This window comes from Cavia porcellus, unplaced genomic scaffold (genome assembly GCF_034190915.1).
Source record: "Cavia porcellus strain 051 isolate PalLab524CR breed Dunkin Hartley unplaced genomic scaffold, mCavPor4.1 scaffold_6, whole genome shotgun sequence".
NCBI classification, from domain to species: domain Eukaryota; kingdom Metazoa; phylum Chordata; class Mammalia; order Rodentia; family Caviidae; genus Cavia; species Cavia porcellus.
In genome coordinates, this window is record NW_026947489.1 from 27,204,529 (window position 1) to 27,230,104 (window position 25,576).

The window sequence follows — 25,576 nt, forward strand, 5'->3', positions numbered from 1 at the left end:
GAGAAAATATGACAAGTTAGAAATCTAGGGTCAAAGGATAATTCATTTTTAGTTATGAGAAGCCTAAGTAAGTTTATAGCCTGAAAGGCTCCAAGAGAAGGATAGGTTAAAGATGAGGGATCAGGGGTAAGAGTTGATGAATCCTATTCTCTGAGACCATTGAAAATTTTAGCTAACAAATTTTGAGCTCTTACTGTATGCCAGGCACTTTATGTGCACAGCTATTAAGTCTCTTAACAAACCTGTGAAAAATAGATCCTGTTAGCATTTTGCAGAAAGGAAAGCAGAGGCACAGAAAAGCTGAGTGCCTTCCTAAGAGTCACACAAAAAAGCCTGGATTCAAATCCAGAGAAGCTGGATCCAAAACTAAAACTCCATTTTACTTCTCAGTGCTTTTTGATTAGAAATTGAAGCATTTTGTAATTCTAGCCTTATCTTCTTGGGAATAAAATAAGGGCTCTTTGAGAGAATGTGTGAGTACCCTTAAATCTTGACTCCTTTAGACCTGAAGTTACAATGGAGAAGGGCGAGATAGAGCTGAATGTTAACCGTTGTCCCATCAGTAAGTGGTAGCACCTTTCCCAATACTGGGAACACTGCAGTGACACAAACAGGAGTTTGGTACTGTTTTCTGTCTTATGGATGAGGAAACTGAGACTCAGAATGACAACATAGTTCACCCCAGGTTGGACTCTCTAAGTGCAGGGGACCAAGCATGAGCTAGGTTTCTCTTCAGAGGCTTTAATCCTGAACTTTAGCTGCTTCCTTGACAGACTGTTTACTTTGTAACAAATCACAAGTATTTTAGAAATGTGTGAAACTATTTAAGGGTTATTTCTTCTAAGGATACATGTTAAAGAAACAAATTTTAATCCGTTGACATTGCTATGAAAATTATGGGGTTCTTTTCAGTATCAACCTTACTTTGCTGATTGTTCTTTCTTGGAAATAAGTCTTATTTTTCAGTATCTGTCTTAAAGCACTTTGGGGAAAAACTTGGATACATTCTAATTTTCGTGGATGCTCCTAAAATCTTACTTATTTTATCAAAATAATTTTTCTTTTTGATTTAAACTTTTATTTTGTATTTTTTTTCTTTTCTTTTTTGACTTTTTGAGTCAGGGTTTCACTATGCAGTTCAGGCTGGCCTTGAATTCACTTGGTAGCCCAGGTTGGCCTTGAACTCACAGTGATCCTTCTGCTTCAGCCACCTGTGTACTGGTATTACAGGTGTGCGTCACCATGCTGACCTATTTTCTGTTTTATTAAGTAGTTTTAAAATTTCTTGTTATGTGCAAAGATGATTCAGAAGAGGCTTAATTTTAATTTATAATGTTACTGTTTAGTAATTTATTGTAGTTCAGGTCACATTGACTTGTTTCCTATAGAAGATTTGAAAGAGAATTAATTTGTGTAAATGAAAAAACTTACCATTAAATTATAAGAAATCTGTTTATGTTCATTGATTAGTTTTACAATTTCTATTTATTTTTATTACTTGTTGAAATTACAGAGCAGGGAAAGGTTTTAGGTGTGATGTTACCTCATTGGTTTCCCTTTCTTTTCTTTCTTGCTTTTGTTTTTATTCAGAGCCTGCAACTGATGAAAGAAGAAATGGTTCTACTGCTGTTGCTGTTGCTGAGGCTGTTGCCAGGTAACCGGAGCTGGTGTCTATTTCAAGGAGTTTAATCCAGAGCTACTGGTAATGAGGGGAAGATGCCTTACCACCAAAGGAAAAACCTAATGGAAAACTCCAGCACAAAGGGTTTAGCAATGTGTTAGTCAGTAAAGCTTTTGTCTTTAAAACTCAGGTTCCTTTTGTTCCTATGAAGGTTTATCCCTACAGTTGAGTCTGGGGTGGTCGTTGCTATAGGGAGGAAATAGAGGACTAAGCAAGAGATAGCTGTGGACATTGCACCTTCTGCATCCCATGGTCGACCACAGCTTCAGACATTTTCTGTTCTGCCAGCCGAGTGGACTGCTGGGTTGAGCTGTTACTTTTACTTTGTCACAAATGCTAAATGCTTTGAAAGTTGGACCTCATACCAAACTTTTGGTGGTAAAGCTTTGCCATCTGGTGGCTGTGAGAGTAGACATCTCATTGTTTTTGACATGAGCCAGCTAGCACGGAAGCACTAGAAACAATTGATGCAGTACAGGTGAGGACTGCTGGGCAGGTACTGTATACCAGCTGTCGGAATGCTAAGGAAAACGCTGACGGGGTGCTTCCCATTTCTAAGGGTACGCCCTGTTCAGATCCAGCTGGTGGTTTTAATTCAGGAGTACAGATTTACTGTTGTCAAATCTTTAAACAGATCTGGATTTTTAAGCCTGGTATGGTGGTGCATCCTTATTTCCTCAGCACTTGAGCGAGTGAGGCAGGAGGATTGCAGTTCAAGGGTAGCCTGGGTAACTTAGTGAAAAATAAAAAAGGGATGGGAATGTAGCCTCCAGGTCCAGTTCCCAATACCAAAAGGAAAAAAAAAAACAATACAAGGAATCTGGATTTTTTTTTTTTTTACTTTAAAAAAATTTTTTTTTATTTTTAAAAAAAGAGGATATAACAAAACAGGTCAGAACGGAACAATTTAAACAACATAGTGTCTCACCACAAGACAACCTGACATAACAGTAGCTACCATAGTGTCTCTTTCCTTGAAATATTTGAGTATAACTTCATATACTATAATATCAAACATAACAAGACAGTGTAAAATCATTCAAGAGAATGAAAGTATTACAGGGTATGGAATCTGGATTTTTAAAAATAAAAATTTCAATTTCAAATGAAAGATGTCTGTGAACTAAATTTTCCCCTTATTTTTAAGTTTGTGACTCTTCTCAGGATCCTTCAATATGTTCTTAGCTGTGTCCTAGATTAGTTTCTGAGTTCTTGCATATTTAATTTGAAAAATAAGCAGCCTAGGTTCTTTTTTTTTCTATAGAGCGCCCCACCCTGTGCTTCCGAGGTGAGCACTGCCACTGAACCACAGTGTACACCTGCAGGCCCTTAGTGACTGTGGCCCCAGCCAGTTTAATAAGGTTGAGTTTGCATCTGATTTCAGTTTTGCATTCGATCTCAGTGGCCTTGGCAGAACTGTGTGCCAGGCACATCTTGATTAAGTCTGTGTGTGTGTATATCAGGACGAAATAGAATATGCTGCTGAAACTTCCTGAATTCTTCAGGCAGAATGTGGGAAGAAAAAACGTGGAGAAACTTGAGCAGAAAGTTGGGGTGGTGGATCATAGAATGAAAGAAAACATCATTGCTGGGCACAGGAATGGATTCTTATAATTCCCTACTACTTGGGGCACTGAGGATTGCAAATTCAGAGCCAACCTGGGGAATATTGCAAGACTGTATTTCAAAAAGGAAAAAAAGTTAATTAGAGATGTAGCTCTGTAGTAGAGTGCTTGCCTAGCATGCATGAGGCCTAGTGTTTGAATGAAAAATAAAAACATGGTAACATGAGGCAAAATTTTGTGTGTGTCTCTTTTTGAGACAGGGTCTTGTTGTATAGTTCATGCTGGTCTTCGGCTCACTTTGTTGCACAGGCTAGTTTCGAACTTGCAACAATCCTCATGCTTCAACCTCCCGAGTGCTGGGATTACAGGAGTGTGCCCCCATACTTGGCTGAAGCAAATTTTTTTATAAGAATCTATATTTAAAATTTTTGACAAAAATATTTTTGATGATTCACTTTACTGTTGGATTCATCCTAAGAAATCATTTAAAGTGTTAAGAGTATATAAAGGATCATTTTTTAGATGAAGCTTTAGATTGCATTTAGATGAAGCTTATGTGTGTGTGGGGTGGGGGTGGTACTGGGAATCAAACTCAGGGCTTTCATACTGAGCTATATTCCAAGCCCTATTTTTATGTCGTACTTTTAAGACACGGTCTTACCAAATTGCTCAGGCTGGCCTAAATTTGAAGCCCTCTTGCTTCGGCCTTCTAGAAAACTGGGATTACACATGTGGTAGAATACTCTGCCACATGTTTTACATGACACTTTTAAGTATTGTTTGTAGAAGGATTCAGTTCAGATTATTTGATGTCATCTCATTGCTCAGTCATTTTACTGTTGGAGGTTTCAAGGGTATACAGAAGTTAAGAGTAGCATCTTAGGTTACCATGTTTCAGAAATTACCAACAGGTGACTGGTCTGGGTTCATTTAGAAATACTTCCAACAATCCCTTCTCCTACTTAATTGTTTTGAAGATGTATCAATATATGTGACCACTTCAATATGATCTCTAAAAGATAACTCTAATTTTCAAACTTGATCATACTGCTATTATCAAATATTTAACGTTCAGATTTCTTTACCTTCAACAGTTTTTTTTGTTTTGTTTTTTACAGTGTCTGAATCAAAACCCAAATAAGTTTACCTGTTGCATTTGGTTGCTCTAAGACTTGTTAAACACTCCTGTCGCCACACCCCCTAATAATCTTGTTATTCTGTTGTTTTCTATATTCTGATTTCCTGATCACATCCTCGTGGCCTTACAGTTTTCTCTTATTTCTAGTAACTCTTCCTTGGGTTTTTATTATATTAATTTGAAGCACATGAAGAATTTGCATTTTTAAAATAATGGTAGCAAAGTTTTATTAAAGATAGGGAAAGAGGCTCTGTAGAGCAAGTTTGGGGCAAGTGAAAATAGGAAAAATGCACCCTACAGCATGAGAATGGGCACGTGCAAGTGAGGGCAGTGTCACATACTCAGTGTCCTTTGTATAATCTCCTCAGCTCTAGGCCATCCTGTCAAACCTGCCCAAGTTCTTGGGAAAAGTCCCTGTGCAGGGGTTTGGAAACTGCTTTGCACATGTATCACACCTAAATCCCCAATTACTTTTGCTTCTCCCTAATCTGTCTCATATTCCTCTGAGAGACACATACAGAATCCCCATAATTCTTTATAGAGGTGCTGAGGGAATAGAGATTTCTGTAGCTTCTTTCAGTCGCAAGGGGCACAGACCCCACCTACTGGGGCATTGTGGTTCACTGGCTGGGTTAATGAAAAAAATCTGTGAGAAGACAGAAATGAGTTAGTGACTCTTGAGTGATCTGCTCGATGGCAGAAAAAAAGTAGCTTATTGTTATGTATTACTATGTTGAGGGTGTAGAACCCAAGTTTGAAGTGCATGCTTCTTACGGAGGACAAGGTATGGCAAAAGGAGGTTAGGTAAATTATCAAGAACCTGAGAGCCATAGCCTTAGTAAGATTACCATATAATTAAAAACAGGAGCCTCCATACAGGTGGCTGTTTAAACTGTAGTGAATTAGGGTCATTAGTGACTGCTTATCTGCAGCTGGAGCAGTATAGGAGTCTTGCTTTCTGACGAGTCTCAGGTCTTCCAGACATTCTCAGGAATACCTTTTTCTTAGTCCTATGAAAGTTATAGTGATCGCTTCCCATTAGGATTTTATAGCTTGTCACTACCTCTTGCAGAGGGACTAGAATGGTTCCTCAGGAACTGGGAATAAAGCTAGTCTCTTGAGGAGCTATTAGGGCTGTCCTTGCCTTCCTGTCAGCCTTTCAGTTTCCCAAGGAGGCTTTAGATATGTTTCTTTAGGATCCCTTAGAATGAATGAGAGCAACCTGCTTAGAAAGATAGATACCTCTAAGAGTTGTGGAATTTCCTGCTTATGTTTGTCTGTTTATTTTTTAGTAATTGTAGGTGGGGAAAGAGGAGAGAGACGCTAATCAGCAGGAAGCATTTGAAGGGAAATACTTCTGCTTGTGTTTTAGAGATGATTGTTTATTAGCAAACAGACTCTTTCCAAATTATTGCACAGGCATGGAGCACAGAAAGGCATATTTGGAGTCTGTATAGATGCATAGCTGCTTGCCTTTTTCCTAATACAGGTATCAATACCCGAGTAAGAGTTGTGAGCTCCACTTTTTGAGCAGAGGTCCCTGGGGAAGGGACAAGTGCATATTTTCATCCGTGAGTCACACCTCCTCAGGGTCTTAGAGAGCGGGTCACTGATGTCCTGCCTACTTGCATATGTCTGGGATCTATTGCTCACAAGATTGGCTGACTTCTGGGTTTGTTTACCTGGCTGGCTGTTTAAGCCAAGTATGTTACTGGGTTTTGGGTGCTGGAGTCCCCTTCTAGAGATAGATTCTAGGTCCTTTCTGTCCTCAGCAAAGAATTAGTCAAGACAAGTGCAAATAGTAGCAAAGAGTTGTTGAACAAACAGACTTTGCAGAGGGAGTTTGGACCAATAAAAGTAGGAAAAGAAGTGCACTCCACAACTTGAGGGTGGGCTACCTGCAGGAAGGAATACAGTATAGTGACCATGAACTTGCATTTTGCTGAGAGGCAGTTTAGAGTTCAGGATGAAGAAAGGGTTTCCTTTGCACCCGAGACACCCCACTTACACAGCATATTGCTTTCATGTCTTACCTTAGTCCCCAGAAGACCGTGTCTGTGTTTAGCTGCATGTGTGAAGCCCAACAAGAAGAGAAGGCTGGAGGTGAGGAGCTCCCTTCTGCCCCCATCAGGTGAGCATTATTTTCATGGTATCTTTTGGGTTCCATTGACCACAAAATGCTTGATACCAGCATCTAACACACATTGCTACTATCTTATGACTTCCAAAGGCTAGGTATCCTTGAGCAACAAATCTGTTTCTGCCATTGTAAAATCTGTTAAGTTTTTTTTTAAATCTGTTATGTCTTAAAGGGTTGACAGATTTGGTGATGTGAGGGTCTACTACTTTTTTTTTTTTTTGTCTTTTCATTTTTATCGGTACCAGGGATTGAACTCACGACCGCCTGCTTGCAAGGCAGGTGCTTATGCCGCTGAGCTAAATCCCCAGCCCCGAGGGTCTACTTCTTGTATGAGATCTCTGAGGTCTTTTTTAGGACACCGATCATCTCCCAGAGGCCTTGTCTCTTCATACCATCCTGGGGATTAGGATTAAAGTTACAAATTTTGGGTGGGCATAAATATTTGGTCCGAGGTAAAATGTGTAAACTTGTTTAAACATGAAAGACAATGGTAACTGAATTTTTGAAATCATGAATCAGTCAGGAGTGGCAGTTCATATTTGTAATCCTAGCAGTTGGGAGGCTGAGGCAGGACAATATCACTGTTCTAGGGATCAAACTGATGGGATCAATCCCGTCCCTTTTGACTTTAATACAACTTGACTATTGCTTAGCCACTGATGTTTTAGGTGTCTTAAAGGTTCAAACATGAATATTCAGTTTATGTAGAAGATAAATTGAATCTCCTTAATCAGTTTATCATACATTGCTAACTGTGCTTCTGTTGAGTGAGTTACGTGCATGACTATTTATAAAAGCTATACCAGGCAGGCGCTTTTCATTAGTATCCTGGTAACTGTGTCTTGCCTTTTTTTTTTTTATTTTGAAGAAAATAAAACCAAATGATACCAGACAGAATAGAGTCAATCAAACAAAAGAATGAACATGGTACATGACTTAAAAACAAAATACAAGCAGATCAATAATGGCTACCATAATGTCTCTTGGTTTTTTTGGGACTGGAGATTGAACTCACAGCCTCGCGCTTGCAAGGCAGGTGCTTATGCCGCTGAGCTAAATACCCGGCTAATGTTTCTTCTTGTCTTCAAAGAATTGCTCATATCATGAGGCATAATAAAATCAAAATAGTACAGAATAAAACTAATGAAAACAAAACTAGGAAACATTATAGATTTTAAAAGAAGATAATAAAACTACAGTGCATATCATAATGCATCTTACTGTCTTCAAAGTAGTTGCCTATACCATCAGACATGATACCATCAAACAAAACAAAATAGAATAAAATCAGTCAAAACAAAACAATGAAAGCAATACAGAACTTCACATCAGCCTAATAGGGAGATCACTGGAAGATGGTGGCTTGCTAGGTAGCTGGATAGAGAGCCTCTCTGGGAAAAACAACCCAGACGCTGGAATTTGACAACATGGAGAGGGCTGAACGAGTGGAGAGGGATTCTCATGACCCCAGGAGGAAACTGAGGGAAAAAGAAAAATAGGAAGAGGAAAGAAAAATGTGGGTGGAGGGCCGAAATCGGATACACTCATAGAATATTAAAAGCAGCCAGAGAAAAGAAGCAGATCACCTACAAGGAAAAAATCATCAAAATAACAACAGACTTATCAACACAAACTATCAAATCAAGAAGAGCCTGGGGGGAAATAATCCAAGTCCTGAAAGAAAATAACCTCCAACCCAGATTGATGTACCCCGAAAAACTCTCTCTCAAAATTAATGGAGAAATAAGATGTTTCCAAGACAAGGAGGAACTGTGGAAGTTCATGGCCACCAATCCAACCCTACAAAAAATACTGAAGGACATTCTAGAGAGAGAAAAAAAAAATACCAGGATTCCAGCAACAGTGGCAGAGAGACCTCAGTGAACAGGGTAGAGGGTGGAATGAAGAAGAAAAGTGGACAGATAATAGCAGAAAAATAAAATAACAGATGAGGCAGAGACAGTAAGCTATAATCTTTAATATAGATAGCCCTGATACACTAACAAAAAGAAACACAGAGTAGATTAGGAAGCAGGATCCATCGAGATGCTCTGAATAGGAAATATACTCAACCTGAAAGAGGCTTAATAAACTGAAAGTCAAAGATGAGAAAACGATGCTGTATGTGACAAGGAACCAGAGAGAAATAGGGACAACTCATCCAGCAGCTGCAGATAGGTTGGAAAGTTATGACACTTTTGTGCAGTGTAGAACTACACAGCTAGAAGGAAGGAAAACCTTGTTACTTTAGTAAGTAAAGGAATACAGCTCAAGATCAAGCTCAGGGGTAAAAAGGTTCACTCAGATAATGGATTGACCCCTAATCTAAAAACTAAAGGAGTTAGTGGGACCCAAAATACACAAAGCATCCTGAGAAAGGGAAAGGGGAAGAATTGCCTAAAAAAGGAAGGCAGAAGACATTGTTAATAGTGTATCAGGATTTAAAAGCCACAGTAGTCTTATCGCTGTTTAGTTTGATTTTATTTTGTTCTGGTCTGTCTACTCATACTAGATTTGAGGGCACAGACAGCTATCTCCAAAATAGCAGGCTATACCATGGTAACTATCCTTAATTTCCTATTAACTTAAACTGAAGCCCTGTGTTACTAACATTGTCTTACTATGACTGATCTTATTTGAAGCTGGTTTGTTAGACCATTGTTTTACCTTGACTGATTTTATTTGAATTTGGTATGCTTGATAGTATCAAGTCTAAGAGCAGAGGCAACTACTCTGAAGATGACAAAATGTAGTAAGTTACCCATTCCATTTGATTATTAACTGCTTTTGAAGTCCTACAGTGTCTCCAAAGTTGTGTTTTTATTAAAATAGCTATGTAATGCTATGTTCAATTATAGTATGTCTGATGATGTGGACAATTCTATTGAAAATAACAAGGGAAAGCATAGTAACTACTGTAGATCACCTAATATTGTGGTTGGTTTTTTTTTTGAGACAGGGTCTCTCTGTGCAGTTCAGGCTGGCCTTGAGCTCACTTTGTAGCCCAGGCTGGTCTCGAACTTGCAACGATCCTCCTGCCTCAACTTACGAGTGTTGGGATTACAGGCATGAGCCACCACCACGCCTGGCTCAATATTGTGGTTTTATATGACTTTTTCATTTCATGTTTTTCTAGAAATTTGTTTTGTTGTCTTGTTATGATCTGTTTTTCCTTATAATACAGAAAGGATAGATACACATGTAGAGATTAACACGTGGGGAGAATTTCTAAACAGTTTATGGGAACAGATTATATAATGCATGATATAATGAACAGTACTCTGAAGAAGAGACACTAAGAAACCCAGTGCTAATTATGTAGCATTATGATATAAAATCTAGCAATACTATTATTCACTGTTCAGAGTGATATTAGTCTAGTCTCTTACGTTCAATTTCAGCATACATAAAGATAAGGACAGCTACTACGGAGAGAATGAGAGACATGGCAGTCATTATTGACTTCCCCAATGTCAGGTCTTGAAGACCTAAAAAGCCTTCATCATCCTGTTAGGATTAGATTAGTTCTATAATGTTCAGTATGTATTCACTGTGTGTGAAGACGGGGAAGAATTGGAAGAAAACTAGAGAAAATAAGATAGACAAACAGTGAAGATCTCCAGTGGGCTTGCTTTGAAATTCGTGTTTCTTAAAATTGTTTCCTTATGATCTGTTTTGTTCTGTTTAATCTTACTCTCTTTATAATAAAAAAACAAAAACAAAACAAAACAACCCAAATCAACCTAATAGGAAATCAAAAATGCTTACTGTAATAATTTTGTTATCTTTGAAACAGCTGTCCATGGCATCAAATACCATATGATTAGACAAACTGAAACAGAATAAAACCAAACAAAACAGAACAATGAAAACAATACGGGTTTCAAATCACGATAATAGATTAACAGTGGCCATTGCCTTCCCCTTTTGGACAGTTCCTCCTCTCTCACTTTTGCAGGATGTATGTTTTAGATCCCACTAACTCCTTTTTATACTAGGGAGGCAACACACTATTCACCTATGTGACTGAACATTTTTACCCTTGAGCATGATCTCAAGTTGTATCCATTTACCTACAAGTTAGGCAGATGATGTGCAAGCTACCCCCACTTTTTTCAGTTCCCTGTCACATAGAACATTGTTTTCTCACTGTTGACTTTCCGTCTATAAACCCAAACCCCCTTTTGGGTTAAATGTGTTTCCTGTATAAAGCATATTGATGGACCCTGTCTCCTAATCCACTCTGCCTGTGTTTCTGTTCATTGGTGAATTAAGGCCATCTATCCTAGTGAATATTTGCCTTTTCTTCATTGGCTCATGTGTCTTCATACAGCTGAGGTTCCTGAGAGACTTTAGCTAGAAAGTTATTCCAAATAGCTCTTCAGTCTCTTCTGGTGCACTAAACCAAGCAACATGGAAACCTCCAAAACTTCTTTTCCTCATCGAGAACCAGAAAGAGCAAGATCTTTGAAGTGCTCTGCATGCTTCCTTTCCTCTGCCTCAGCAGGGTCCACTGCTGAGGACAGGGCTTCTCCCCAGCTCTCTCCTTCTCTGACTGAATGTTTGAAGCTGCAGACAGTGCTGACTGCTAGGCCCCTTGTCGTTAAAGTTGTTTTCAGGGTGTGTCTCATTTTATGTTGTAAACTGTGACACAAAACTGAGACAGGTATTCTAGATAGGTGGTCCTAGCAAACTCAGTTCATAGTGGTTTTCTTTTATCTTTATGCTAGATATTTACATATAATTTGTGTTTATTTAATCTGAGTAGATGTGCAGGTTTTGATTTGGAGAATTATTCATTCTTTTGTTCAAAGTATGTGTGTTGGTTGCCTATTTTCATATTAAGCTCCTTGTTAGATATTTTAAGTGTAAGGAAGAGTATGAAGAATTTTTGTGCAACTTACTAGTTTGGAGCTAGCCTAGGCCTTAAAAAATTTTTTCTTTCCAAATAAGATATTTTATTTATTATTATTATTATTTTACTATTTTGGCTTTTTTTTTTTTTTTTTTTTTTTTTTTTAAATCGGTACTGGGGATCAAACTCACGACCGCCTGCTTGCAAGGCAGGTGCTTATGCCACTGAGCTAAATCCCCGCCCCTATTTTGGCTTATTTTGAGGCAGGGTTTTACTATATGGTTCAAGCTGGCCTTGAATTCACTTTATAGCCCTGGCTGGCCTTGAACTCGTGGCCATCCTCCTGCCTCAGCCTCCTGAGTGCTGCAGTTACAGTCATATACCACCATTCCCAGTTTAAATAAGATTTTTTGTTTGTTTGTTTGATTTGGGATGGGTCTCACTATGTGGTTTGGGCTGGCCTTGGGCTCACTGTGTAGCCCAAATTGGTCTCCAATTTGCAATGATCTGCCTGCCTCAGCCTCCCAAGTGCTGGAATTACAGACATGTGCCACCACACCCAGCCTTAAATAAGGTATTTTAATTAGTGTGTCTGAAATATTGTTATAACCACATGTAATTAGTGTAGAAAGTTATTAATGAAATAGTACATTTTTTATGCTAAGTCTTTGAAACATACTATGCATTTTAAACCTACAGCATGTTTCAAAATGCATGACTTATGTATCATGTGGTTGGTAGTCCATATGCTGGGGCTGCTGATTGGGACAGTGCAACTCAAGAAGTGAACCTTTTTACTCTAGAAAATTATCAAGGACATTGAAACCCTAATTACGTCAAAAATCATGGTATTTGATTTATAGCAGACTTTCATCAAAAGCTGATGGGATAAATAAATTACTGATGCCCAGTGGAACCAGTGAGAAGAAATGGGCTGTCTTGAGTACTGTCTTTAAGGAACCAAGTACCTTTTCTGAGATGCAGAGCTGTCATACAGTTAGCAAAATCAGAATGCCACCTGTATCTTTTTCCTTTAGAGTTCTTTTTCTAAAGTGATTGGTTAGCTGGTAGTATCTATAATGCTAGAAGTCAGTCAGGACTGTTAGAACCATTCTTGAAGCCAAATGAGACCTCATGACCTAATTGATTCTTTTTCAGAGTAGATCTTTAAGGTGCTTTAGATTGCCTGTGACTTTACTTAGAATTAACTTCATTTCCTGTGTCAAGTTTCAGGATTCATTGTTAATACTGGGAAGAAGTTTCATGACTATTTTACCATCATGGTGGAATGGTCCTGTTGTCCTTATTTTTTTCCTAGAGTGAAATTATGAGAGGCCTCACAAATGATATGCTTAGTCACCTTGAGTTGTTTATGTTACTAAAATTGTCAAAATATGGTCCCCCTCTGCCACTGTTTTATTTACCCCTTTCCCTTTTGACATGGTGCTTTAGTCTGTTTGGTCCATTTTCTGTTGCTAGTAACACAGGACCACAGATCAGGTAGATTATGAAGAAGAGAGGTGTATTTTGGCTCACAGTTCTGTTGAGAAATCACATGTACACCTGTGGCAGAGGCCTTTGTCCAGCGGAGTCCAAGGCAGAGAGGATCAGGGGTGTATGTTGGCCCTAGTCTTACTTAGAGGCACCAGCGCTCACTCCTGGGCCGCTGCCCTGCTGAGCTCATCTATTCCTGCTTCCCTTCCAAAGACACCCCTTTACTGCCTCAGCAGTGTGCGCAGTAAATTTGAATATGAGCTTCAGAGGGGTTAAGCCACATTGAAAGCATAACGTGTCTCACTTACAGGGGGAACTTGCTTCATTTTCCAAGTACCCAAGAAGAAGAGAAGAAAGCAAAAGTAGAGGGCAACCAAAGAATTAGAGAGAGTGAACAGCCCATGAAGACAGTCAGTGTTCTTGGGGACCCCACGTCTCCTGCCTCTCAGCAGACAGCTTCACAAGGGCCGCAAAGCCCACAAGAAGAAGCCATGGAGACAGACACGCACGAAAGCCAGCAAGAAGAACAGTACGCCCATCCGGAAAAGCCCAGCGATGCCTTGGTTGAAAGGCCCACGCTAAACAACATTGGAATCCAGACTTTGGACCATTCCCTCTGGGTCCCAGAAACAGTTTCTGCAGCGACCCAGACTATTAAGAATGTATGCGAGCAGGGCACCAGCACAGTGGATCAGAGCTCGGGGAAGCAAGATGCCACAGTGCAGACCGAGAAAGGCAGTGATGAGAAGCCTGTTGGCGCCTCTGGGGATGACACAGAGTCACTCCACAGCCAGGTGAGAACATGCTGAGTGCTTCAGAAACTTGAAATTGTAACACTTGCCAACTCTTGAGAGTTTTGTGTAGCATAGAGGTTAGAAGATTAAAGCCGCTTATCCAAGTTAGAGATGGAATAAAAGTGAAAATGATGGCGACACAGTTGATAGTCTTTTAGGGAAAGTGGAGTAATGGTAGAGTTCTTAAGTGGGCCTTCACTAGGAAAGGAAGACAAGGATACCGTCTGACTTGTGTAGTTTTTCACACTCTCTTTTTCTTCTGCCACTGTTAATTTTCTTTCTGGGGACAGTCATCGCCTCTCCCTCCGTTTATTTTACCATTGCTCCTGGGACTCCAGGCAGTAGAAGGCAAAGGGGAATTGTGCAGGACAGCACAGAAATAGAGAGAGATGGGGAGAGGTCCAAGGTCACTGGGGTCGCAGAAGAGGAGCTAAGACTAGAGCTGGTGGGGCTGAGGACAGTGAGCTGGGGTGTGAGTGGCTCTGGGGACCGGTTACTGTGGTTGTAGCAAGCACCCTCGGGGAGGGAGCAGGACAGCAGCGACAGGGATGTGGTAATAACCAAGTGAAGTTCACATAGGCATCAGCTGGCATTGGGATCCGTGGGAGAGAAAGTTGCCCTTTCAGTTGTTCCAGGAGATCGTCTTGCTCACTTCTGCCCGGGAAGTGTTTCCTAACCATGTGCTTCTTGCTCTGCTCATCCAAGTTGGTTGGTTCTGATCTGTTGGACGCATGTGCTGTGTCATCACTGTGCCTGAGACAGTCCACCTGGTGGGTTCGTATTGTTATTCCCCTTTCCAGGGAAAAACCCAAGCTGAAAAGAGGTTAAATAACTTGCCCAAGAGTTGGCGTCGGTCAGTGGCAGAACCGGATTTTGAACTCAGTGTGTTAGTCGTTGGCATCCGTGTTCTTTGTGCTGTGCTGTCACGCTCCTGTTTTTTGGCCCATTTATCTTTTGCTGTTTACTGTGCTTCTCCAGGAACTGCAGAGTTCTGTCTGTATGTGCCTTTTAGAACAGAAAGTCCCAGAGTGCGAAGAGCTCCAATTCAGAATTCTTTAGGGTTATACCTTACTTTGCTTCTCTTTATTTTCATTTTCAAAGTATTTGTACTCTGCCACCTGCCAGTTTGGTGTCTCTGCCTTTGTAGAAAGAGTTAAATTTGGTATTACAGCTGCCACGTGGAAAATACCTGATTGCCTTCTCTTTTGCCTCCTCTAGTCTCTTTCTGTAAAATGAGGACTTAGTCTCTGCTCATCATTAGGGTGAGGGGAGCAGTGGAGACTGAGGCATTGGCACAAACCCCACTCATCAGGATGTTGGGGACAACAGTGGTGAGGCGTGGAGGGCCCCACTCTGGCCCCCAAACCTGGTCAAGGCTCTAAACAACTTGGCTGTAGCTTTTGCCCATTGGTTGTTGTTACCACAACTATCACTGGAATGCCACAGAACTGTTCATTGCAAAGTGGTTAATTTTATGTCATGTAGACTACCACAGTTTAAAAAAAATTACAGACGATGTACAGGAATTGGTATGCTGTCTTTTGAGGAATGGTTGGAAAATGAGAATGGCTGTATGAGTTCTCCAAATCAAACCTCAGTGCTTTCTTTTATCCTTGTGATATGATGGGCCTTCGGCCAGGGCCATAAGATAACATAGGCTTCCTACTTGTATATTCCTTACATTTTCTCTTCATCTGTGGAGTGTGTGGAGCCATGTTAGCAAAGCAAAGTTTTTTGTTGTTGTTGTTTTGTTTTTGAGACAGTCTCACTGTGTAGTCCAGGATGGTCTTGAACTCACTAGATAGCCCAGGCTGGCCTCAAACTCAGCAGCGATTCTTCTGCCTCAGCCTCCCAAATACTGGGATTTCAGGCATGTGCCACCACATCTGGCTAGGAAAGTATGATTTTTATTTTCCATGTTTTCTTCAATTAATGATGATAGAATCATAAAATTTTGTAACTTCACAGAGACTTTCCAAAAGACTAAAGAGGTCAACATGGATTTCTTTTTCTCTGTCTTCTTTCCCTTTTTTCCTGTCATCTTATCATATACCATCAAGTGTCACTCTTGGAGCGGGCCCTTGTATGGCTGTTTAAGGAGAGTGTCAGGCAGCTTCTTGGCTGTGTTTCTGAGCTATGTAAAGCAGAACCTGCTTAGCCTTTGTGATGTAGGGAGCGGCTTCTGGTGTAGCAGGGAGTAGTCAGCTGTACACAGGTAGGCAGGCAGACCAGGTTCCTGTGGTTCTAATAGAAGGCACCAGGTTCTGAAAGGCAGCAGGCTGAGTGCTCACTGACCAGAGCTGAATGTGTGAGACCCAGAGAGCACCATGCTCATCTCCAGCACACTTTCCTTTAAATTTCATTTTGAGGTTGGAATGCACTCAGTTGCCTAGAGCAGCCTCAAACTTGTGATCTTTCTGTGACTTCCTGTGTAGCTAGGATTGTAGGCAATTACTGCCGTGGCTGCTGGCTAGAATATAAGAGATTACATTACAGCGTCTTCAGAAGACCTTCTTTTTTTTTTGGTTTGTTTTTTGAAACAGGGTCTCACTGTGTAGCCCCCATACTGGCCTCAAACTTGCAGCAATTCTTCTGTCTTAGCCTCCTGAGTGCTGGCATTATAGGTGTGCACCGCCATGCCTAGACCTGATTACTCTTTGTAGTAGAACTAGACAGAAAATCTTAATTTCCTAATGTGAGAGTTTAACTCTAGGCATAATTTTCATGTTCTTTGGGACAGGGTAAATATTTGATATTTCATGCCAGGATAAATACCTGAACTTTGTTTCTTGTATAAACTGTGGTTTTTGCTTACTGATGCAGGAAGAACCGATTGCACTGAGATTCACAGACATGTCATTCTAGTTTTATTTAAAGGACTAAAGAGTAAAGTGCTGAAATGAAAACTTATTATTTGACACGTCATCATCACCATTAGGATGACTATCTAAAAGTAACATAGCCAGGTGTGGTGGTGCATGCCTGTAATCCCAGTGCTAGGGAAGCTGAGGCAGGAGGATTCTTGCATGTTTGAGACCAGCTTGGGCTACAAAGTGAGCTCAAGGCCAGCATGAACTACATAGTAAGACCCTGTTTTAAAAAGACTAAATAGAAAGATAGAAAAGAAGAAACAAAGAACAAAAGACAAGAGAAAGAAAGGTGCTTTTAGCTTTCCAAAGTCACTTAACCTTCCGTAGACATCAGCAAGGTGCCAGGATCTTGCTTTTGATAGTATTGGGTCCTTTCAGCCCTGCTTCTGCTGATAAATTCTGCCCAGCCTAGGGCTGTGGAAGTGTCCATTCTCAGTCCTAATCATAAGGGAGTAGAAATCAGAGCAGAAGGGAAGTTCATCATGCTGCACAGTGCTCATGAAGAAATTGATTTGTGATTCTTTGAGTTTGCAGTGAAAACTTGTGCTATGTATCTCTGTCACAGGGAGAAGAAGAGTTTGATATGCCTCAGCCTCCACACGGCCACGTCTTGCATCGCCACATGAGAACAATCCGTGAAGTACGCACACTTGTTACCCGTGTCATCACAGATGTATACTATGTAGATGGAACAGAAGTGGAGAGGAAAATCACTGAGGTAACACTCTGGGTCTGTGTGGCAAGTGTCTATGGAAAAGTCACCTTGGCTTTCTGTCGCTCATCCCTTTTGCTGCAATCACTTCATCTCCTTTTTTTTTTCTTTTAATAAAAGAGCAATTCAGTATTCTTTGTTCTCCAGCCATGGATTTGCTGTTTGAGCTTTGGTTGATTGTCTTGTGTTCATTTTCTTTTTTTTTTTTTTGTCTTTTTCGTTTTTATCAGTACCAGGGATCGAACTCACGACTGCCTGCTTGCAAGGCAGGCGCTTATGCCGCTGAGCTAAATCCCCAGCCCCTTTGTGTTCATTTTCTACAGAGACTAGATTGATGAATCTCTGTAAATCTGTCTCATATATCAATTTTTATGTATTTTAATCGTTTCTCTCATGTATTTTCATGTCCACACATTGTGTTCCATCCGTGGGTGGAGGACCTGTTGGTAAGAGCTGACCTTAGTTATTTCAGTGGGATCTGTCATGGGCTCATTTCTAGTGTCCGCGTATGATTGGCGTTTATTGACTTGTTAATAGCATCATATTCTGAATTCTTTTGAATTATTTTCTACAGTTGAAGATCTGGGATCTCTACTGTATGTGTGTTAAGCTCTGGAACCATTTCACTCACTGAGAAGAGGCACAGCTATTGTCTCCTTTTTTCCATCTCCTTGACCCAGATGCTTTTCTGAAATTCTGCCATGTAGGAGGTTGTGCTTGGGAAGAATTAAACTGTGACTGATAGTTACCTTAAATGCAATGTGTTATTTCTGTTGTTTAATAATGAGCCTTGTGGACTTCATATTTGATAATATATTTGATAGAGTTTGAGAAATTGTTGTTTTTCTTCATTATGTACCAAACGTTGGGAAATTTTTAAGTATTGGTTTATCGTTGTTTTTTGATGTTTAAAAGCATTTGTGTTGTGGAATTTTTTTCATGTTGCTATAATTTTAGAGAAAACCTGCATCTAATGGACTTTCTTGAAAAATAATTTTTCATGAAAAAATTTTATAAGTACTGTAGTCCACATTGTCCTCTGTGGCAAATGTGCTCTGTTGAATGTTAAACATTATTACTTCACATGATACTTTATGTGGTGGTTTCTAAAGTGTATTTCTGCCAAGCATGATGGTGCATGCCTGTAATTCTAGCACTTGGGAGTCTGGGACAAAAGGATTACCGTGAATTCAATGCCAGCCTGGGCTACATAGGGAACTCAAAGCTAGTCTGAACTACATAGTGAGACCCTGTCTCACCCATCCCCCCAAAATAATAAATTTACTTCTTAAAAAAGTAAAAAAGGGGCTGGCTTTAGCCCAGTGGTTCCTTTGAGTCTGGCTTCCCAACCACCCAGTCCAATTGGTCCGGTGGTTCGAGACCCGTGGGCGCGCTCCAGTCCTTTTAAAAAAAAAAATGTAAAATAAAGTATATTTCTGGAAATAGCAGTCCTGTCAGGTAGTCTAGGGTGGAGAGTGGAGTTCCATGGTTATGAGCAATTTTGCTGTTAAATCCTACTGTCACCATTACCACCATGGAAATTCAGATATTATCATCTTAAAGTTTCTGAGAAATCCTCTAGTAATAAACATGTTTTATTATTTAACCTAGCATTTCCCAAATTTACTTGACTATTAAATATTTATTAAAGTAATGCTTTTCATATGCTTATACACCAGACTTTGCCTTTTATAGTACTGGGGACCAAACCCAGGGCCTTGCAACGTGATAGGCAAGTTCTGTACCACTGAGGCACACATGACACACACACCTCCAGCCCTCTAGATTATACTTTGGCAAACACTATGTTCATTAAACAAAGTAATGGAGACTGCTCATGGAGCATTTCCTATGTGCCAGGAATTATTAGAAGAATTTCAGTGAATTCACAACTGTGCTATGAGATAGATAGGGTCATTGTTTTTATTTTGCTGATGAGGAAACAAGAGGCATAGCAAGTTGAAATAATTTGCCTAACGTTATACAGTCAATAAATAGATGAGAGTTCAACTCATTGGAAGGGAACTTTGATGAAGTCTTTTTGAGTGTAGAGATAACGTTTGAGTTGGATGCTAGCAGTCTCAGGGACTATGAGGTGAGGGGAAGAGCTTGGGAGCGGAGGCACAGAGACTATTCTAGGCCCAAGGCACACAGAAGCAGTCTGGTGGTGGGCAGCGTGTACAGAAGTGTGTAGGCTATGGAGTGGGATGAGTTGAGGCCAGAGGACTCTGGGAAATACCTAGAGATATGAAGCTGACCATGTTCTGAGAAGAAGAAACAGCAGTGAAGAAATCTTCTTCCCTCATCCCTTGTAATGCTTGTTTCCCTTAAAGATTTTATTCATGTGTTTGCCAGCAGTTTCTTTAGTTTTGTTGTTGTTGTTATGTTGCCAGCCCCGTGGCAGACTCTGTAGGAATAGAGCAGAGATCTTGTTCTCCAGACATCTATGGGTGACACGCACCAAGTCCAGACGATCCTCGTTGCCATAGTGGAAGTGTGGAAGGGCATGGCTGGGCCAGGTGACGGATGTACAGGGCTGTCTGCCTCATACGTGTGGTGCTGGGGGGCGCGGTAGGAGGGTGTTGCAGCCTGGATGAATACTGCCCATGTCACTTGCTTGATTATTGGCACAGTCACAGAATGTACAGGCTAAAGAATGGTGAGAGAGGGTACTGTCAAGGTTGGTAATGGTCAAGAACATAAAGGGCTTTGTGTACTGAAGAAAAGAGGTTCAGCGTTTTTGATCTGCCTAATGAGAACCTTTGAAGACTTTTGAGGGGCCAGGGATATAGCTCAGAGACATAGCACCTGCCTGGCAAGCACAAGGTCCTGAATTTGATACCTGGTACAAAAAAATAATAATAATTGGGGTTGAGGAGGAAAGACATGCTCAGATTTGTATGTTGGAAATATCATATTGGCAGCAATGTGACCTTGGATTGCAGGGGTTCAAGATTAGTCATAGTTCAGGCAAGAGGTAATGCATGTCAAGATAGTTCAGAGGCAGTAGGGATTGAGAGAAAAGGTGGAAAAAATATGTATCAATTGAAGGACCTTAGTGACCTCCTAACTGTAAAATTTTAGGGAGAGGAGAGGAGTCTAACATTGATTCCTGGGCAGGCCAAATATAGGTGGCTTTTTAAGATTCTTGTTTGAGAGAGAAGTTCCTTTATTCAGTAAAAATTTATCAAGGGTCCCATTTTTTTTTTTTCCACCAATACTGGGAATTGAGCCTTTGCACTGAGCTACCTCTCCAGTCTGTTTTTGAGTCTTACCAAGAGTCTTACTGAGTTATCCAGGCTGGGCTTGAATTTGTGATCATCCTGCTTCAACCTTCCAGAGTATTGGGGATACAGGCCTGTGCCACCAGGCCTAGCCAAGGGCCTCATTGTGACAGGTATTATGATAGATTTGGGAATACATCTAGAGAAAAAGATGGTTGAGATCTTTGTTTTCATGTGGCCTATTGAAAAAACTATACCAGGCTAACTTAGGGTCTGGCCCTTGCCAATGCTAAGAGTAACAGCCTTGGCTCCTGTACAGTTGCATAGGTGGCTGGGCTATCTCTTCCTCTTTGGGTCTTCTGTCCATTTGAGACCCAGCCTCAGGACCCTACACAATGCCATGCTGTAGAGAGGAAGTTGGCTGTAAGTCTGAAATCATGATGCCTACCTGAGTCACATGACCTTGCTACTTGTGCTTACTTAGATCTAGTCCAGGCTGCTAACTAGATGATAAAAGAAAGTGACTGGAGAGTGACATATTAATGATGGACAGTTTAGAGGGGTACAGTAGTGACCCTGGAATTGTGGCTTAAGTCATGTAGAGGAAAATATCATTAGTAATTAGCTCAAGAGGCTTTGAAGTTGCTGAGTCAGTCACCTAGCAGCAGCCCCTGGCCATGCAGGTATAGAAGCTGGGTGTGGAAGCAGGAAGGGTATTTACCAGGGGTAAGTTCTTCGTGCATGAGAGTGACTAATGATGGTGGTGGGGTGTTAGTGGGTAATGACAGAAGAGGGCAAGCACACAGTACAAGAGAATAGTGGTTTGGTAGCAGCCTGAGGTAGGAAGACTGAAAGGGTCTGTACACAACAAACTGTCATAGAGACTTAATTGAAAGAAATCAGTATTCATTAAAAAGAGTGCTGAGGTTGTGAAATGAACTAAGGATCTAGGATTCTTTGATGACAAAGACATATCTAGAGTCAGCATCATGAAGTTTGGGATGTGTTGCAATTTCAGATGTTTGCTGGTTGGCTGTAGAATTTTCACCACTAAGTCTAGGGTTTAGCCTGTGATGGCTTCTTTTTTGTTCTTTTGGGATGTGATCGCGCTATTTAGTTCAGGATGGTCCTGAACCCACTTTGTAGCCCAGTCTGGCCTTGAACTCACAATGATCCTCCTGCCTCAGCCTGCCAAGTGCTGGGACTGCAGGTGTGCACCACCATGCCTGGCTCTGATGGCTTCTTAAAGCTGAGCTCCAGGGAGCTACGACCAACCTATCAAAGTGGGGCATGTGAGAAGCCAGTTTGACATCTACATACATATGCTGAAAACGCATACTTTATTATCTTTCCAAATAGCAGTATAGTTTTCAGTCTCCTTTTGCCTGTAACTTTCTTATCTTCTTGATTTATTGAAAGGTATATGAAGTAACTAACATCATAAAACATGGAATGCTGTTTGCTGTTAATGAAGCACCAAGAAGGCTCCTAATGCTCACTTTCCCTTGCAACTTGCCTGCCTCCTTATCCTGCTCTTCTTAGCCAGGTGTCTTCTGGGTTAGAGGACTTGCTGGCAGCCAAAGGTTTCAAAGTTGCCCAAGGGAAAGATAATTTAATCTAGCTTGGTTTTCCACTTCTCTGTCTTTTACTGCTTTTACTTTTTATTGAGATATCATATATCCCCAGTAGGATGAATAGATCTTAAGTGTTCAGGTTAATAGATTTTGATTTTTTTTATCTTTTATTTTTGAGGTGGGGTCAATTTATTCAGACCTTAAACTTATAGTCTGCCTGCCTCAGTTTCCCATGTATCTGGGATTGCAAGGCTTTTGCACTTTTGTGTAACATCTATTCGAAGTGGAGACATTTCCATTATTCTAGAAAGTTCCCATCTTTTTGAGTTGAAATTTTCTTGTCATCTCTAGAATTTTCCAACCATTGCTTTAACAGTATGGTTTCTTTTAGCTTCTTTATCCATTTCTTCCTGCAGGAGACTGAGGAGCCAATTGTAGAGTGTCAGGAATGTGAGACTGAAGTGTCCCCTTCACAGACAGGGGGTTCCTCAGGTGATCTGGGGGATATCAGCTCCTTTTCGTCAAAGGCATCCAGCTTGCACCGCACATCAAGTGGGACAAGTCTCTCGGCCTTGCACAGCAGTGGCAGCTCAGGGAGAGGAGCCGGACCACTCAAGGGGAAAACCACCGGGACGGAACCCACAGATTTTGCTTTACCCAGCTCCCGCGGAGGCCCAGGAAAACTGAGGTGCAGACAGGGTCTTCAGAGAGAACTGCAGCAGAGGCAGGGTTGCTGAGATTTTAATATCTCTCTCTCTCTCTCTCTCTCTCTCACACACACACACACACACACACACACACACACACACACACACAAAGTGATGGGAAACCCTTCCTTGTCCAGCATAAAGCAGCCTCCCTCCTCATTCGTTCCTCTCCTGGTTGGGGTCGGTATGGGAGGAGCTCTTTGGGAAGTACACTGTGTTGTCAAAGGACCCCTGAGAAACTGTTAAAAAAAATGGTGAGGGGACTCTGGGAATGCTGGGCACATGTTCCTACTACCCCAGTGTTCTGCAGTATGTACATGCTTTTTTGGGGAGGACATGAAGTTTAGGTGAAGGCCCCATCTTGATGTCTCCTAAGTTTTTTTTTTTTTTTTTTTTAAATACTTCAGAAGTTGAGGTAGAGACTAGAAATGAGTTTGCTTTGTTTTGAGGGCAGCAGTGGGAAACTGTCAGGAGTGAGTAGTCTTTCACACAAGGTGACGTCCTTACTGTCCCACACTGCCGCCCTGTCGGCCTAGCACTTGTAAGTGGGCATGTGGCCCAAGAGCCCTGGGGAGAAAGGATCCAGTAGCAGCAACTGTCACACTAACCTGCCTTTATTCTCTAGTCCTAGAAAAGGAATCAGTCAGACAGGCACGCCAGTGTGTGAGGAGGATGGTGACGCAGGCCTCGGCGCCCGGCAGGGAGGGAAGGCTCCAGTCACACCTCGTGGGCGCGGGCGGAGGGGCCGCCCACCCTCTCGGACCACTGGAACCAGGTACCTGGCTCGTGTGAGATACTGTGCAGCCTGTACTCATTCAGATAATAAGGGGAGTAGAGAGAAGAGATGAAAGTGGACAATACATGGGTGTCAGGAGGGAGACGAGGGATCCATGCTGACAGGATGCTGTGCAGAGGTCAGAGGGAGACTGATGGGGCCATCAGAGCTGGCTAAAGAGGGGCTGGGAAAATTGATGGGTGTGTGTTTTTGTCGGCTTAGTCTTAGAGCTTCCCGTTTCTTATCTCTCCATAGAGAAACCGTTGCACCTGGCACATTGGGCATAGAGGATATCTCACCCAGCATGTCGCCAGATGACAAATCTTTCACCCGAATTTTGCCCCGCGTACCAGACACTACCAGAAGAGTAGACGTGGCTGCCAGTACTTTGCGCCGTAGTGACTCCCCGGAGATACCTTTCCAGGCTTCTGCTGGCTCCTCAGATGGCTTAGATGCCTCTTCTCCAGGGAACAGTTTTGTAGGGCTCCGTGTTGTAGCCAAATGGTCATCCAATGGCTATTTTTACTCTGGAAAAATCACACGAGATGTTGGAGCTGGGAAGTATAAATTACTTTTTGATGATGGCTATGAGTGTGATGTGTTGGGCAAAGACATTCTGTTGTGCGACCCCATCCCACTGGATACTGAAGTGACTGCGCTCTCGGAGGATGAATATTTCAGTGCAGGTAATAAAAGCAGCAGTCCCGAGAGTCACTGTGGCCTGGGGCTGTTAACACTGTTGCCTTGTTACCAAGCATCACTCCACTCTCCTGCTTTTTTGGTGTCTCAAGTAGAGATTCCATTCCTACAACATTGGTTCCTCTTGCCATTGACTTTTTTGTTTGATTCATGTTTTTGAGTAAACCTGTTATTTTGGAATAATACTAGACTTGCAGAATATTGGCAATGTGCAGAACGAACGCTGTTAGGACAGAGAGTTCCTGTGTATGTGTCATCTATTTTCCCTAGACTTAGTATCTTAATTTAGCATGGTACATTTGTCCAAACTAAGAAATCAATTTTAATTCGTTATGATTAACTCCAGATATAATTTAGATTTCACTGGATTTCCTTTTTCTGTTCCAGGTTCTCATCCACACCCCCATTTAGTCATTGTGTTTCCTTTGGTCTTGCCTGATTCATGGCATTTTGTTTTTGTTTTTCATGACTTTGATATTTTTGTTCTTACAGTTTTGAGAAATACTGGTCAGGTAACCTACAAAGTGTTCCTCGGTTTGGGCTGATCTAATGTTTTCTCATTGGCTGGAGTTGGGGTGCTTTAGAAGACCACCACAGAGGTGTAGTGCCTTTCCATGGGCCTGAGGAAGGAATTTGACATCTGTTTTGTGACTGACCATAGGTTTCTTGTCCTTCTGAGATGGTCATTGTGGTGTAGTTTGGTGCTCACTACTCAAGGTGGTGGTTGCTGTATTTCCGTTTTAAATGTTAGTGGTTTTTCCTTAACCATTCTGTTCTTTTTCACTTACTGTTAACTTAACTGTGTGCTTTGCTGGCTACAGGAATGTGGCAGGTACAGAGTGTCAAGTAGGCAGAGGTGGTTGGTGCTGTTTGCATGTCAGACAGGCACTACTTTTTGGTTGGAAGACCAGTGCTTACCTTATTTCTATTTTTTTGCAGAAGCCATTAATGGTATTGGTGGGGCATTTTGTGTGTTTTTATTGTTCTGTGTGCTAGTTCTCTTCTGTCTTTTATGTGGGCTAGTTCTTAGTGTTTCTCCTTTCTGTGGATGAATTTGAAAACACCTCCTTGTGTTGATTTTGTCATTTGTCATTCTTTCTGGGATTATTTTGGATTGGGATGTCAGGAATGAGTGTGTGTTTCTGTTGCAGTTTTGAGGTGCCTGTGTGTGGACTTCCCTGAGGAGTTACTGTTTGTTTAAACTGTCTGGATAACACCATCAGCTTTGTATGGTATCTCTAGGAGCAGCACATAGAGTGGGTTTTTTATGACCTGGGATTCATTACCAAATGCATTAGTTTTTCTTTCAAAGATACAGTCACTCTTGGAGGTCTACATTGGGCCCTTT

General features: G+C 41.3%; 1 protein-coding gene across 7 annotated transcripts in view; it reads left to right on the forward strand.

The window, feature by feature from the left end:
- Window positions 1-25,576, forward strand: part of Tp53bp1 (tumor protein p53 binding protein 1) — a 77,924-nt gene that overhangs the window by 42,540 nt on the left and 9,808 nt on the right. For all 7 annotated transcript variants that reach the window (XM_063250170.1, XM_063250171.1, XM_063250173.1 and 4 more), the window contains 7 exons: window positions 1,591-1,654; window positions 6,423-6,515; window positions 13,184-13,667; window positions 17,103-17,255; window positions 22,464-22,735; window positions 23,380-23,529; window positions 23,785-24,215. In XM_063250170.1, the coding sequence (XP_063106240.1) occupies window positions 1,591-1,654; window positions 6,423-6,515; window positions 13,184-13,667; window positions 17,103-17,255; window positions 22,464-22,735; window positions 23,380-23,529; window positions 23,785-24,215 (1,647 nt within the window). The remainder of the gene's footprint in view (window positions 1-1,590; window positions 1,655-6,422; window positions 6,516-13,183; window positions 13,668-17,102; window positions 17,256-22,463; window positions 22,736-23,379; window positions 23,530-23,784; window positions 24,216-25,576) is intronic.